The following is a 17598-nucleotide window of genomic DNA, read 5'->3' as shown; positions in this document are numbered from 1 at the left end:
TATATATAATGCGTATAAATAATTCGCTCTAGACTGCAGTTAAAATGAAGAGGTCAGACTTCGAGTAGGATGAATTTCTCGCGAACAAAAATGATTCCTCCGATCAGATCGTTGGTTCATCGGTTGACACGGTTTCAAACTCACTTTATAGCGAATTTCTGTTGGCCGCGGGTCAAATCGTAGACCGCGACGCAGTACCGGTTAATTGGCTCTAATGTTCTCTGAAATCCGCTTTAATTGCTCGTTGCGTCGTCGTTTGACCCGTCAATGATCCGAGGCAATGATTTCGACCTGGGCAGCTCGAATCGCGAATTCGCGAACGTGCGGCGTTTCTTCCGATAGGCTTTCATTGGTGCGGCGCCAGCGCAGCGATTCAAACACGATTTTGCACACCGCCACGAGGAAAGCGATCCGGAAGAGACTAAAAGAACGCCTCGCGCATCCAAATAGCTCCGAAGTACGTGCAAACGCAAGCCGATGATCTCTGAAAATTACCATTGCCGGTCAAATGATTTTTATTTTTGCAACTAGTGAAATTATAAAGTTGCTTCCATGAGAATCGACTCAATGAATTTTTTTATTCAAGCACATATCGTGACAAAAATTGCACAAAATCTACGTAACAAGAGATTTTAACACGCTCCGTGCCTGGTGGACTTGTTTATTTTTAATGCGCTAAAAACATATACTTTTTCTAACAAGTTTAACACTGCAGAATATATTTCCACCAAAAGAACGAGGCATTACAAAAAATACAGCATAGAACAGAACACAGAAGTCTGTTTAATTGTCAAGCAAAAACGGCTCCTCGCGTCAAAGTGTGTACGGAGACTTGTTCGATCGACTGTACACTTCGTGTTAGAGCTGTAACGTAATTCGATCGCCAACCGTACGAACAATGAATCAACAAATCCGATCCGAAATTCACCCTAGCACACGCACAAGGTCATTAGATCGTACCGGTCATAATAATCCTGATCCAAGTTCTCGAAGAAGCTCAAGGTGTCAGGCCCTGTTTATTCGGATAGTTCTGTTTCTAAATTCCTGAAGAAGTCAAGTCCACGTTTAAAAACGCCCACTCCACTTTATATGGAGGCTTCCTGACGGCGACTCTAACGATCAGATCGTACGCGGAATGAATCAACGATCTACGATCCCGATGCTAAATCTGCCCCACCATTCGGCCGAGATCCGCGTTCGGGATTTCCGGACAATGAAACGATTACGACCGGGCATTTCCAGCGTGGTCTGAGAAACGCCCCGAGAGCCGGTGGGCTCGGCTCTTCGGCAACGAAGGATTCGTAACCGATGAGTAAACGTGACACTGACTCTGGAATAATAACCGTGGTGGGGAACCGGCGCGGCGGCCGAGGAGCCAGTTACTCTTGGGCTTCGCGGCTCTGCATTCAGTTCGACTTAGCTGCGAGCGTTATTCGGACGTTTTTCTCTTTTTCTTCATCGTGGCAAGCTAGACTGGTCATTACGGTAGCCACAGCGACTCCGAACAAGTTACACGTGCGTCAACGAGATGGGACTCTTCGAACCGGTGAGTGCTGTCGATTTCTTCACGAATCTCTCTCAGGAGCTTATGCTCCGTCACATATTTATTCAAGACGATGGAAACACTAATCCTTGACGTGTAGCGAGCAGTTTATGTTGATTTGAAATATTTCGATTGATATTCCTCGGTTCGGGCCTGTTGGGAGAGATCACTGTTTGGCGATGTTCAATTAAATCAATATGAAAGAAATTTCTATTTGGCTTCTTGCGATTGATGCAAACTGTTTTCATTTTGCATGAAGATCCGCAGTTTTCTCATTTATTGTTTAGAGCGAATGTTAGGGGGGCTGATTGGACTCTATGCTATATTACCTTGTATCTTGAGAAAGACATACACTTGTGTTGTTAATTAATTGTGGATGGTATCCATTCGCGACAGAACTTTATTTCAATCAAACAACAGCGATGTTCAATTAAATCAGTAAGAAAGAAATTTCTATTTGGCTTCCTAGAATTGATGCAAACTACGTGTATTTATTTAGCATAAACATATCCGCAGTTTTTCAATTAATTGTGCTTAGGGAATTGTTACGGCCACAGTTGCAAAGTAGATCGCGAACGTGGATTTTTCTGTATCCATTGCGAAGTAGTGGAACCAAGTATTTATTTCTTCTTTTCACAAGTTTAGTAAGTTGACAATTATTTCATTCTTTTGTGTCATAATGCACATGGATTTGCAGTAGAATCATGGAACACAAAGTAAAGAATTATACTAATGCTTAATGACACCAGCCACTTAATGAATAATTTATACACATAGTTTCCAACGTATGGAGCCGTTAATGAAGGAAGTCTTCGGTCCAGGAATGATTAAATTGAAATGTTGCATAAATAATAAAATAAGATAAGAAGGCTTCCTTGTCTCGATGATTTCATCAACAGGATAAGATCTTGGAAAGTTATTCTCCCAGATAATTATTTGAACATCAACTGTAAATTAGTGAAGGGAAACGTGTAAAATTCCACGAACATTCGTTTCGGACGATGTATGATTTTAATCGTTAATGATTGTTATATCATCCTGGTCAGGATAATTCCCTCTGCGGATGTTTAAATCACCGAGATGTTTTCCATCCTTTCATTAAAAACTGTTCTGCTGCTGTACGTAATCAAACGTTTAATGCAACTACAATTTTTACACTTTATTATGTTTTGCGAGAATCTGTGGGAATGTCCAAGGTATGACCCCTGACTTTATTCGCTTCAAGTCATCCATCCGTGATAAGATTAGGCACGTTGCTTTTCTATCTGTTGATTTCGCGTTTCTGCTCCTAACAGCTTGCAATAATATTCAGGATTTGTTTAAATACTTTCCAATACTGTAATACGATATAAACAATTTTTCGAGAATCGAATATTTACTGTTCAAATACTTGTTGAATCCACCGATGAATAGTCAATTGCAATTCTTTCATTGATACATTTTCGTTAAGTATGTTTGCAAACATTGCAAGATCATATACGTATTGCAGACGTCGACGTAGAGAAATACGTCTTATCTTGTTATAGCAAAAGAAACGCCGTTTACTTTGCAGATATCGGTCTATGGTTTCTTAGATAATAATTCTTTAGCCGACCCGTATGTTTCCAATTTATTTAGAAACTTCTGTGTCTCGAATATTTTTATCTGCGGTAACATTCGTAGCATCGAACCTGCACAGAAAGCGGGCTTTCACAATTTCTTTTACAGTTGCAAATGAAATGCAATGCAGAAGTAAAATTTAGGCGGACACTCTGGTGAAAAGCATAAAGAAAAATCAATTTTTCGAGTCTTGAATTGTTTCAGAAATACACCTCTGGAGCTGTCTGGGGCTGACTTTCAATAATAATTAAGCTATCATTCTATAATTAAACTTGTGACTGTTTTCTTTATTTTTTCCTTTGGTTTCCTTGGTCAATGAATAAAATTATAAATGTTGTTGTCGAGACGTGTGTAAACGTATCCTGAAATTTTATATACGGAAAGTGTTACGACTTTGGGAGACGTAAAAATGAAATTCTGCTTGTCTATGTTAGCAATTCTATGCTGACAATGAATCTTCGAAACGGACATTATAAATACATATATTGCTGGTGATAATAGATAATATTTCACATTAATGAGTATAAGAAACACACATCGCGTCGCGGCGACGTGTTTGCGCGCCAAGGGATTAAAGAGACGATCAACAAACGCTTAGAAGAGAAAAGTGCTCGGACGACGAAGAACGAAAGGAACCAAGACGAGTGAAAGCAACGGATAAACCATGACATCATAGAGTCTGACTTTCTTGACTGAAATGAACGTGTGACATGGGTCGCGTGACGAAAGCGAGAGAAAACACCGCGCCTTCGGGTTCGTTCCTGATAGATAGGACAGCCCGACACGTGGGAAACTAGCCTAATAACCCCCCATGCAAATAGCCGGAAAAGATTTTACGTAATTTCGTATGCACCTTTCGACGAGGCCCCGTTTATCTAAACCGCCTCGCATTGTCTCGAAACATAAAAACAAAGCTTCCGCTGTGACAGGAGGGAGTACGCTTTGCGTCAAACGTTTCGTAATCTCTTCTAATTCCCAATCTTTCACTGTCCGACGCGACGTTTCATTAGTCTCTCGCACGGAATGACTCGAGTCATGAATCGTGTACTTTCGAAATAACAGTTTGTAAAAGCTGTTACATGATTCGTTTGATAATCTATGTCGCCATTTCTCCGTGGCTTTCTGTGACGTACCAACTTTATTTTTAATTTGTTCGACAAAACATTGCTCATTTCATGAAATATCTCAGTTCTGTGTAGACCACCAACGTATCTTCAGACTTCAACGTTCCCCCACCTTGTGTCTTCGTTGCCCCCACCATTACGGCGCTTACTGGAGTGGGCGCTATGGTGGGGACTGTTTTGTCTCGATTCAGGCAAATGTGCCCAGCACTGCTGCAGACAAACTTCATTTTTTGTGGTTTGCTACAGATAAGTAGATAAAAGAGAGGAGGAAGTGAGACTTTTTCTCAAGTTGTGGAAGCTGTTACATAATTAATTATGATTAATTGCCTGGAATTCGATAATCCCTTCCCTTTTGTATTATCTTTCTGTGACGCACCTCATTTTTAATTTGTTTGAAAATCTCCTGATATCTGAAATTAATTTTTTTACACGAGAATTTAAAATAAAACTATGTATACATATACTATATATCTTAGTTTTCAATGATACAATGTATACTGTATTTTCATTTATTGTTTGCTGTAATTTGCATTACAATATGTAACTATAATTTTTTACATATTGTCAACGGTAAAAGTTGATGTCTTTCCTCGCTGAAGATTAATTTGTACACTGGAATTGTCCTTTCAAGATCACAGGACGTAATTGGTGCATATGTGTATTTTTTCCAATATCTTGCATTAATTTTGTTTGGTCCTTCAGTAGTGGATGCATATATATAGAGTTTGATTAAGTTTTAACAACGTAAATTTCTGTCCAAGTCCCATAACTTTACCTACTTTCTATGAAAATAAGCATTTGCATAAACATCCGCTGTCTAGTTATGAATTATCAAGTAAAATGAAACTTTATGTTTTATTTAGATAAATCAAACACTATGGTCATATTCAAGAAAACAAGACACGTTTTCGAATCCCAGCATTTTAAGAGATCCCGATACACATCCACGGGATTCCCGAAAATGTTCGGGATTCTTGAATATTTTCGGGAATACCCGAATATTTTCGGAAGAAAATATGTTAAACATCAATCGTCGAGGATTTTTGCACGTTGGAATTTGCTTTCACGGAGGCGAGTATGATTTACGAAAGACTATGTCAGCGCTTCTCTTCGTGCCAGTAACTGGAAATTCCACGGGTCATCGCTCAATCGTTTTTTTAAAGGCAATAAAGTCAGAGCGCTAACAACAGCTGTCCTTCATGGTCCACAGGAAATGTAAAACGAAGCTCGGTGCATAGTAGATATAATCTTTGTTATTTTTGTTTTTTGTTGCGCAAGAAAATGAACGGCCTCTTCACGTGACGAAATCGCACGGTTCACCAATATGGCGGCTGATCGGAGATAAACTGCTAAACAACATGCTGTGAAAGCAACAAGTGCGACGAGTAGATGTACTTTTTCGAGCGACTGTACATCAAATTACAACGCAATCACAGACAAATAAAAAATTTTTCATTGAAGCTGAACTCTCGAGGGTTGATAATAAATCGCAAATGAGCGTGCGAATGCATCACTATCATTTCGTTAGAAATTCTGACAAGTGGTTTACGAGTCGGACATAAATCTTGATAGCAACATAATTAATGCAAAGTTTAATCTCGCGGGAACTTGAGGTCGCGTCGTGGAGAATAATCGAAAAGAATCTCGCGGGAATTGTCAGGCACCTTGTCGCAGTAATTAGAGCGTGATTCCTGCGCGAAACTTCTCCCATGGTCGAAATAAAAATGTCGCAGATAGGAATGACGCATTCGGTGATTTATTTTCTGATATTACATCGACCTCGCGTGTATTACGAATTGAGAGCTCTCTCTCTCTCTCTTTCTCTCTCTCTCTCTTTCAGAGAGAACCGACGCGACGGCGCGGCGTTTAGGGGTCACGGCTACGTTGACGAAAGCAAAATGCAATCGCATGAAACCCAAATACAAAATGTCGTTCCAGAAGCTGCTCTCTCGATTTGGCTGGGCTCTCGATTTTCCTTTTGCATCTCCGGCTGAGAGCATCATCGCTTTCACCGATCGAGAAAGTCCTTTCTGTGAAACGTTCCCGCGGAACGACGACACCTCTTTATATGTCGCACACGATCGATACACTATCAATGAAATAATATCTCTTGTTCTACTGAGCAACGACGCCACTCTTGTAGTTACAGTTTTCAGATACTATATAATGGCTGACAAAATTGCACAAATTTACGACTTTAAATTATGACTGTATGCAAAATTCAAATTTGTTACACTGGAGAAAAATAGAAATTTTTCTAGTTAAATAGAGTCTAATTGAATAGAAATTCTTTTCCTTTTTTGATAGGTTTCATTGGGTGAAGATGATGCGAGAATATTTATACATTTTATTTGTTTTCTGCTCATTATAACTCGTTATAACACTATTATAACAAACCATTTTGTCATGACAGCCATTCTATACTTAACATTTAATATTTTTGTTATAAAAATTGTACTTTTTCGAGTTTTCATTATTATTACGCATTGCCGACTATTTGCCGCAGGAATTAAACAATTTTCAAAATCTGCACTTACTCCGTTTTTTTGCACCAAAACCTTCAATTGTAACTAATTGCAAGATTAGACATCATAAGTATACTTCCTGAAAAGATATTCTACATACAAAAAGCAAAATACAAAATGTTTTTCGCTTCTACATTGTGTTTGTATTATAGAAAATCATTCAATAGGATAAATGAAGATTTTTATAAGAATCAGAATGTTGAATATCCTTCGCCTGCAAGGTCCGTTAGTCAAGTTATTATTTTGTGATCAATTTGCAAGTTATTCCTGGCGTTTATACGACTATTACTTAAAAAGCGTGCAATTTTCACGCTTTCGAATCACCTCTCGCAGTCCGTGCGTGTCGCGTTCGCGGCGATTCCGGCAGAACATAACGGTGTGGCGCGGCGTGAAAAAGATTGAAATATATCGTTTGTCCGCGGAATTTCGCAATCGTACAGGAAATTACCCGAGGCAGTCGAAGATGTTTTCGAAGGGTGCAATTACGTTTGCATAAGTGACGCACGCACGGCGATGCGCGATACAGACATTTACGTTTCACGTTTCATTTTACGAACTGTCTTCCTTCGTAATCACGATCACATTAGTCGTGAAACGCGACTGTCTTTCATTCATTTCGAGTGAAATCCGTCGTGTTTTCGTTCGCAAAAGTCGCTAACTCAGGCGTTCGAATATGTACTTTGCGATGAATGCAACTGGCTTCGAACCTGTTGGCTACCTAATCTCGATAATTGTTTAAGAAATTAAAATTTAGATAATAAATCACATGCTTCTTATTTACACTATATTAGAATATTTATCTTTCTCTTGAATACATTTAAAAAAAAAATAAAACATTTATTCGAAAACAGTATGATTAGAATATCACTCTTCATCTTGAATAAACACAAGCTTTCTAAACAATATTTGCAAAATCTTGAATAAATTTGTCAAGCTTTTTGAACAATATTTGCAAATCTTGGTTAGAGTATTTCAAGATACTGTTGTATATTATTTTAAATAGTACCTCGCACTTAATCCAGATTATCTGTTAGCAAACTTCAAATAAGTTTCAGTGTTCATAATAATTTGATCACCCTCTATACACTGTAAAAAATGAACTTTTCGCGAGCTAACCCAGTAACACCAATGACTAACAGTTTCTCTGAAAGAAAAATGGGACGCTTTCTCACATGTGCTAAACGATGATCATGTTTTGCAGGCGATGTCGGTGCTAGCCGTGCTGTTCTTGGTCGGCAGCGTGTCTTCGCAGTGTTTGACGGGAGATGACAGTCCTGCTTTGTCAAATCCTGGCTCGAAGACGAGTCTGAGAGCTGCGCGATTCAAATTCGCGTTGAACAGCTTGAAGGAGACCTTGTTGCTCCAGCCCGATGACAACATTTTCTACAGTCCTCACAGCCTCTACGAAGCCCTAAGCCTGGCGTATTTCGGTTCCCGTGGCACCACAGAGCAATCCCTGAGGAAGGCATTGCACATCCCGGACAACCTGTCCAAGGTCGACGTGCAACGATACTACGCATTCGAGAATGCCGACGGCATCGGCTCTCAGGTGAGGAGGCTCGAGGCGGTTGCATCATTGTCGTCTGAGAGAGCTAGCAAGTATTCCAAGGCGAGCTGGATAATTAGTATCGAGCCCGGATGTCGTAGTGTTTGAACGCTCGCTGCGGGGCTGATGTCCGCTCCTTGGATTCTTGGTATCCGGTCCTCTTGTCCTCGATCAGCAAACCTTCGTTTGGCCGTGAAAACCCGTGACCCGAAATACATATGCTGCTTTTCTAATAAAACTCCTACGAGTTTGTACCATACTTCGTGCTTTCCTTGTTTAGAAAACAATTTTCTCTCTGTAACTGTGAAAACTTCGGGTCTGCAGACTCACAGCTATACGGAGAGTTACTACAGTATATTCTTTGTAGTATCCCGAACGTAGAGAAGGGTACCGATTGAAAAAGAAAGAGGGACTGAGATTCGGCAAACATCAAAGGACTCTCGTGCCAAGTTCAGCCTTTTAAATTCAAAAATCGAAGTTCCTTCTTTTTGGTTTTTCGTCAATGAAACTTTTGCCATCGTTCACTTGATTAAAATGACACCACACACGATACAATTCGGACTTGACATTTACGGTAGAGATACACCAATTCTTAACCTCTCTTGTTACACAGGTAATTATGATCGTAACTATATCGTGTTTGGTGTCATTTTAATTGGACTAACGATACAAATACGATGGTCAAGGTAGGTTTTATAAAAAGAAAATCAAAAGTTAGGAAAAGCTGCAGCTACCCGACTCGTCGCTAGCTAGTAATTACGAATACTTAAATGATATTGTCCGAAAACTAAGAGAATATTAAATATATCCAACAAATTTTCCTCCTCGATACAAAAGCAACGAATTTTAGAAATCCTCCCGGAATATGCTGTGTTGAGTTTCTCTCATACTTTCCACCGCTCGCTAGTCTGCGGCTCTCTCTTTTATCCAATAGCAATATAAAATCGTATCAAAGCTGACACGTTACCTTTTATTTAGGCGAATGCAACGGACTACGAATACTCGTCGGCTAATCGACTGTGGATATCGGACAAGAGGAAAGTACGCGAATGTATGCTAGCCCTTTTTGGCGATCAGCTGGAGAAAACCGATTTCCATACAAACCCAGCCGCCGTTCGTGATAAGATCAACCAATGGGTTAGCGATAAGACGAAGAAACACATCCAGGATCTTCTTCCTGCTAATAGCATCGCGGAAGATACGGATTTGGTGCTGGTAAACGCGGTATATTTCAAAGGCCTGTGGCAGAGTCAGTTCAATCAGGCCAATTCGAAGAAAGCCCTTTTCTACAGTTCTGGATCGCAAAATTCGTTGGTGACGTTCATGCACCAGAAAGGAACCTTTAACCATCGTAAGTTATTACACAGTGGGCAAAATATTTCATTTTCTCAGATTTATAAGATCAATAAAAATTTAGTGTTGCCATTTTCATAAAGCAATATTTACCAGATACAGTCTAACATCTTTAAAAAATTCAAGTCCTTTGGACCAATTTCTAAGAAGTTATACGATTTTTAAAGGTGTTCACTTATTATTGCCGCTGACTATACTTTGAATGCTTGGTAGGATCAGTGTTGAACTTTTATTTTTACGGCTTCGTAGTTTTAAACTCGACTTTGAATTGCAGTGGTCTCCGAGCTGCTGGGCGCGCACATCCTGGAGCTTCCATACAAGGGCGACCGGATCTCCATGTTCGTGATGCTGCCTCCGTTCGCGACGGCTAGATCAGCAAATGGCGGGGATCGTGATGGCATCAGAACCTTGATCGATCGTCTCTCTACAGATGAAGGATCCGCGGAGCTTCGCGACATCCTGGAGTATGGGGCTCCTTCCAGAGAAGTCGAGATCTATCTGCCTCGATTCACGGTCGAGAAGCAGCTTCCCTTGGGAAGCTTGCTGCAATCTTTGGGCGCAGGCGACCTAATGGGGCCGAATTCAGCTGATCTGCGTGGCTTCGTCGAGGAAGGCGAGAAACCTCTGCATCTCGGCGATGCTGTGCATCGTGCGCGCATCGAAGTCACCGAGGAAGGCACCACTGCAGCCGCTGCAACTGCTCTCTTTACCTTCCGTTCGGGCAGGCCACTGCAGCTGGCAGTCTTCAACGCGAATCATCCGTTCGTCTACATGCTCTACGACAGGGAAACAAAGGCAATCCTCTTTACCGGCGTCTACCGATCACCAAGCTCACCGAGGAACACTGCCGAGACGTCTGCTTGAGCTGTTTTCCCAGACTGATTCTTCATTTTTCTTTGTCAGAGATTTGAGGCTCTCGCGGCCAGGCTTTATTGCTTAGTTTTCTGCGTTTTCTTCCTCGTGCTTCGTGAAGCCAGTGCTCGAGAGCACGGGAAGCTATGTGTTAATGTATTTAAGTAACTACTTTAATGATATAGTAATGTCTCGAATTATACGAAAGAGATATGCAAGATATTTGTGAAAAGATTCATTTAAGATTAAACGATGAAACTTTGACCGGTATATTTGTCACATTTTTCTGATTAAAATCAGCCCAAGCATGACGTAAATCGAAGCACATTTGCTTTGCATGTTCGGTTATTTTAGTAAAATCTCGGTTATCCGAACCGAATGTCTGAATTCTTTGTTACTCAATCGAAAAGAACCATATGTAACACGAGCTATTTTACAAATCGGTAACTAAATCAGTAGCTAAATAACTGTTCTATTATCCAAACTCTATTATTAGTACAATGAATATGGATTAGGTTTGGATGATCCGAAATGTGTCGTGTTTGGCGTCATTTCAATCGGAGAAATGTCAAGAACACGACGGTGAAAGTATCATAAAAATGTATTGGAAACAATATCGAGACATTACTGTACTGTTTTCCGTAAATAATAGAAAATAATAGAAAAATTAGAGTTTTTAGTCATTGAGTGCTTCTGAACCGTTCGGGAAAAGATGTCTTTGCTATTCGAACTCCGTCAAAATATCATTGTTGTAATTTATTCGATGTATTATATCGGTTTTAATGGAGACGACTTTACAGTTTTTTTTTTAAAATATTGTTCGTTTTGCGTGACGAAATGCAGAACGAGTCTTTTTCTTTGTGTATGTTTTGTGTGTGTGAGTGAGCATTCAGATTTTCTGGATCACACGTTGTTTCTTATCTTCTACTTATCTTATAATGTATTATTTAGGTTGAATATAGTAATTTACAAATTTTTGATGTATAAGAATGCGCCGGAGACAATCTGTCTTTTGTTAACTAAGGATTATTTATTGATCATGAACAAATTAAACGGATCTGTATCATGCATATTGGAAACACGAAATAAATGATATGTATAAAGAATCGAGGAACAACATAATAGTTCATTTTATGATTTTATGTATAACATTGTGTTTGCATTTCACCGATAGAGAGACTATTGTTTTTAACTACTGTTAATACCGGTTCTAATATAAATCTTATCTCATTGTTAACCAAGGTTCGACATTTCATACAAGTACACAGCCTGGTGTAAATTATCCTTAACTTTCAACATTAAACATTCTTTGCGGCTATTGTTTGCAAGAGACAATGGTGCATGAATTATTTATAATTTCACTATGATTTAATCCCGTGTCTTGAACTACATCATTTTCGTTTTCATGGATGAGGGAATTTGGGTCCATTTTGACCCAGTGATTCAAATATGTTGTGTAACTTCTCGCCATCTAGCAGCCACGTTGTCATCTATTTTTATACTTGTAGAGAAATACATAGAAAAATATTTTCTCAAAACTTGAGGACCTAAATTGAAGGCTGTTAAACTCATCAGGGACGACGTCTGTGCGCCATTATAACTTTAAAAAGCGTCTGAAAATTTAACACGCTTGGCCAGATTAATAAGAATTAAAGTAATCCTGAATTAAATTAATTCTAATTCGTCAATGAGCGATCGTCGTTTTTCTGAGACCCGTATACCTCTCTGAAACTGCGTCAATGCTCGTTCGAAGCGCGTAAGGGATAAAAATGTAGGTGCAGGATGGACTGGCAGCTATCCAAGACCTGATCCGAGGTAAAATGAGATTGCTCGGCAGGAGGAACATTCGATTCGGCCGTATCAGCCGGTGGATCGGCCGCGTATCGATCGGCTGGCAAGGATCCAGGGGCCTCCGGCAGGTCGCGCCTCCACCGGCCGCGGTCGCAAGCATCTCTGGGCCCCTGACTCCCATTCACTGACAGTCTGACGTCACTGGAGGCAGCCGAGGTCCCGGTAAAGGCGACCGTTAGCCGGTAGCGTCCGCAGAACCCGATCCTCCGGCATGGTAGAGAATCTGGTATCTGGTTGCGTCACGCGCCGATACAAGCGAACGGGTACACGGACGATGGCTGTGAACGGGTCCCCGTTGCTTGCACCCAGCGCAGCTCGGATCATCCGAGTCCTGTGTTGTGTGGCTGCCAGTCCTTGACGCAGGCCTCGATCTCGGCGAAAGATGAGCAAACCCAAGATCCGTGAGAGATTCTTCGTGCTTCCTCGAACGAGCCGATCGCATCCGAGCCGAGTGCCGAGCAGCCCGACGACGACCAGTTCGATCGTTTCTCGAACGGTATTGCGCTCGTCGCGGAATCTTCCTCGATCGATCTCTCCTGCCATGTTTCCTTTTCGTCCTTTCTTCCCTTCGATAGCCGCCGCGCCGCGCGCCGCGACGAGAACGCGAGTTTTCGCGCTGTCGAGGAAGCTGCCGCCGCGAAGGCCATCGCCGCCGATCGATCGATCGCGTTTCCGCGTGATCTATGACCCCCGGTCCTGTCGAACAGATCGATAAACTGGCCGCGAGTAGCTCCACTCGATCCTCTTCACGGCCGTCCGCAATCGTTCGAGCATCGACGCATTTCTTGTCGGCTGCGTTCAGCAACTGCGTTTGTTGAAGACGTTGGGCGGGAGTTTTATATTAGCGCCATGACAGGCGTTGTGGGGGTAGTAGGTAAATTTTTATATTTATTAAATATTTATTTATATATTTATTAAAAATAACATTTTTGAGAAATGTTGGACTACTCATTGAAATCTGGTTTAATTGTAATTATTACTCACTTACTGGACTATTATTCGTTAAGTGGCCCCTACACGATCAGTAATATTGTCAGTATTCGCGTCAATATTGACGTTCTATATTCAAGCACGCATCAATATGCTTCAATGTAAACGCATCAATATTCTCAGCAATACTCATTCTGGCAAAAATATTCGTGCTGCATGGTCGGGGCTGCTTCAGTGGTGTTTTTGTTGTGAACTTCGAAAGGTTCTCCAGTTCGGATTTGGGTTTTCCAGCCAACTTTGGCTAATTTTCTCAAGGTTATAAAACGTTCGTACAATAATCTCTCTATTTTTCCCATATTCTGCAAAGTTTCAGCTTCGATTTTTAAAAAATTTCATCGCTCTACCTCATTTCTATGGAAATTTGTTTGATTTTGTCTCCGATTTGGACGAAAGGTCCCACTGTGCGCCGCGCCGCGCGCAGTCACGAACTCGCAAGCAACTGATATTGAAGGAAATATTGACAATAAACCCCTCCTAGACGTTCAAACGTTCTTCGGTATTGACAGAAAATATAATTTTTTATCGATATCCGTCAACATGGATAGGACGCTTCAATACGCTCCTAGACTATCAATATTTCCATCAATATAGTCCTCCCTCTAATATTGACGCGAATATTGACAATATTATTGATCGTGTAGGGTCCACGTTAGAATGAACGAATATTATTCGTTGGGACGAGCACAATTATAAGGATGATGGATCTAGAGGCTGCAGCAAGGTTCTGTTCCCTCATCAATTAAATTTAGCGGACCGTTAATACCCGAGTGTAACGAGACGAGAAAAGAGGACCTCAGGAGCGCCATTAGATTTGTTCTACCGAGAAAATGCAATTTCCGTGACGCAAGGACAACGGGGACAGAATACGCCGCGCTGTTGCCATATACCATGTCTAACAAGTCATTTGTTACTGCAACGTTGAACGCGAACTGCACAGGGATGCGTACTCGAAAGCAGCGATATGACGTTAACAAATTAATCCTCTCGCGGTGGAATAAAATTACAGAGAGCAAACATTTTATCCTGATCATAGCAACAGTATTTTTTTATTCTTTCGTTCCAAATCTCGCTTATTTCTTCCAGGATATCTATCTTTCAGGATTTGTAAGAAACAGAAGATGGCAGCCGCAGAATATGAACGCAACATAGGCGGCTTCTGAACGACCTAATATTTTCTCATGGTTCCGCATTTATTCCGGGCAACCTGTCGGAGGAATCGGCAAAGACACCGCGGATTCTGGGCGTAGATCCCCGCGATCTCGCGTGTCGATCGAGGGAGAGGGAAGTGGGGTAAAAAATCGTCCGCGCGCAACGATTGCCAGGATAAAATTCTAACGGAGCCTCGGTGCTGATCGGGCAACCTTGACAGTCTTGGTAAACGTGGAAACACATTGTTAAGGTTTCTCTCGATACTTTCACTTTCCTTCCTCCTTTTTCGCGGCAAGTGCACGGGGCCGTTGCAAAGGATCGGTGGACACGTGCTCGCTTCCACGCTTAGACGGTCTAACGGTAAACCCCGGCGGATTTCGTTTCCACCGCCGCACCGCGCCGTCGAAATCGGCTCCAGCCACCAGACCGTTATTGACCCTTCTTTTCGCCTGGTTCGCCTCTATAGGGTGTTCTCCAGGCTCTTGGCGCGATGCAGGAGACACCCAGGGATTGGGCTCTAGATAATTATTTACCTATTATTTTTTTTATGGTCTTCGTACGTTAAGTTACTTATGCTTTTTCAAGAATAACTCCTTCGAAGGTCATTTCAAGGTCAACACATATTGGTTGACTTTGTCTTTCCATTAGCTATAATGTTACAGTAAACAAAATACAGTAAATCCTCTATAGTCGCAAAAGCCTCGGAGAGGTTCGTTTGCAAAGTTCGTTGACGGATACTAGTTTTTGAGCATCAAAGACCGAGCCGAACGTAGAGAAAGACAGCGCGTGTAAAGAGAGACCGCGCGCGTCTTTCTTTCCCATATACTGTCCTTCCTTGCGCGCCCGAAACTTTCATCGTCAATTAAACCACTAAACAGTTGAAATTATATCGTGTTTGGTGTCATTTTAATCAGAAAAATTGCCACAAATATATTGGTGAAAGTTCCATAAAAAAATAAGTAAAAATAAACAAAAATTTTATATTGGTATTACATTGTGTGCCGGCGACTGCGACCCTCCGCGTCGCATTAGTAGTGGTGCACACCGATATACCCGAGCCGAGATCAGATTACTACAGTGGAGGCTATATCTTTTTTGCATTCATCGTGTATACGACATTTTTGCTACTACAGAGGATTTACTGTACGTCGCGTCGGTTCGTTTAAAAAAGCGACGATGACCTTGAAATATTGGAAAATATGACCGAGAAAAAAAACTTTTCTTCCGGAAACATTTTCTCGTATTACTAAAAACAACGGTGATATTTTCGGTGGATATTCTTAGGCGCTTCAGCCTGTATACAGTATGTTTAGTATTATAATATGGATTTTTTCGCACGCCAAACGTACAAGGCGAAATTGACGTAACATTTAAATTCAATAATAACAATCGATTCAGATTGATTGAGAGTAACCTGTTCCATTTTGGGGAACACGCAAGGTGGCGATGAAGTTTTGTTGGCTTGTTTACTGTTCATTACGCTCCTCCATATCATTGACAAGGTACCGCTACTGCTCCCCCCCCGCCCAATCTTCAGAAGAGAGCAAAGGGGATTCTCCTCGGTCTCTTAATTGCCGGTATGGTTTAATAACAGCGGCCTCTCCTTATGAACGTCGTCATTTTCACTGCTACACGTGGCATTTCGTCCGTATGTAATTATGTACATCCACTTCATTTTTCAAGTTATAATTATCCTTATGTTAGTTCGATTTCTCTGCTTGTCGCTGTTGGCTTGAGTAATGCAATAATGGCGTACCGTTGTCATTGTTATTCACTCTGGACAATGCTTGTTGTGAGTATTTATGATAATTGCCGGGTAAACTTTACTTTACCGGACTCAAAATTTCTGCCTTTCTCCTATAAATTATGATTCTTCTTCTTCTTCTTCATATGATTATGAAGTTTCGATCCTGTAGGATCAATGGTTCAGGAGTTATGCTTGCTCGAAGTTGAGCAATCTGCAATGTTTTTGACAGGTAAGTGCGCCGCCATATTGGTTTGTAGTGACCTAGCTCAATAGGCCTAGGCGTCTCCTTCAAAGTACGAATCGATAGAGGGGGGCTTCTCCTCCCTCAGGGATTGGTCTACATTGTATAATGGCTGCGGGATATCCATAAGGTGGATTTTCCTCACGTTAAAAAAGATGGACCCCAAAAATGATTTGAATTTATCTAACCCTCTGTAGTACTATAACATCGAGTCAGACTCGTGATGAAGATTTCGAACAGGATATATTGAATATGTATGGAATTAATTTCCTTCAAATTCGCGAATCAAATTTGATTGTGTCTAATCCTCCGGAAATACACAGAGGCACATAATAAGTATAAATATTCTTCTTTTTCGAAAAAATTATGAACGACAAAGTAAATCCTAATCACTGTAACCCTAAAATAAACCGTAGTGCAAGGGGTTAAAGCGTTTAAGGGTTTAATTATCGACCGGGAAGCACTTTAAATATCTACGTATATCCTCGGCTCCGGTAGCCAGGGCCCAGTTTCCCATGGAATTCTCTCTCGCTGTCACGGGTTTCCTTTGACGAGTCGAAATTCTAGCGTGTCGGGGTATCGTATTCATAAGGCGCGTATATTAATGGACGCGCGGCGGTGCACGTGCAACACATAAACCACTTCCTTGACAAGACCCAGTTTGGATGTCTCTTGCGCACGTCGTTGCTTAATTATACCGAAGGAGCACTTACACGGGTGCAGGACGCGACAGCGTTCACGAAATGTGCATGAAAGAAAACGGAGAGATAAAAGGAGATGGAAGAGGCTTCTCCCCCTGTTTGTCTTCTTTCAATGCGTTGGTAATTGGTGCCGGTGATTTTTGTGGCAAGCTATCGTTTCCGAAACGTGACGGCGATTCATTTCCTGAGTGTCCAGAACTCTGCCGAAGGGCCAGCAGGGGGAGGAAGTAAAAGGAAGTTTCCTCGTTTTTTCACTTCTTTCGTTGGATCGCTTTCCGTATAGTTCGATTTTCCGCTGAACCCTTATTTTTGTAGACAAATTCCAAAATATCCTGAAAAGTTGCTGCAAAAGTGGCGTCTCTCCGTCTTTAATGATT

At 41.3% G+C, this 17598-nt stretch overlaps 1 protein-coding gene across 1 annotated transcript; it reads left to right on the top strand.

The window, feature by feature from the left end:
• Positions 1-1277: 1277 nt before the first annotated feature.
• Positions 1278-11648, top strand: LOC143210154 (serine protease inhibitor 88Ea). The gene is made up of 4 exons (XM_076426744.1): positions 1278-1546; positions 7993-8340; positions 9316-9688; positions 9965-11648. Exons 1-4 carry the CDS (start codon positions 1529-1531, stop codon positions 10552-10554), a joined length of 1329 nt encoding a protein of 442 aa, XP_076282859.1. The 5' UTR covers positions 1278-1528; the 3' UTR covers positions 10555-11648.
• Positions 11649-17598: the final 5950 nt, after the last annotated feature.

The sequence above is a fragment of the Lasioglossum baleicum genome, chromosome 6 (genome assembly GCF_051020765.1).
Source record: "Lasioglossum baleicum chromosome 6, iyLasBale1, whole genome shotgun sequence".
NCBI classification, from domain to species: domain Eukaryota; kingdom Metazoa; phylum Arthropoda; class Insecta; order Hymenoptera; family Halictidae; genus Lasioglossum; species Lasioglossum baleicum.
This window is presented reverse-complemented; position numbering and strand designations above follow the sequence as displayed.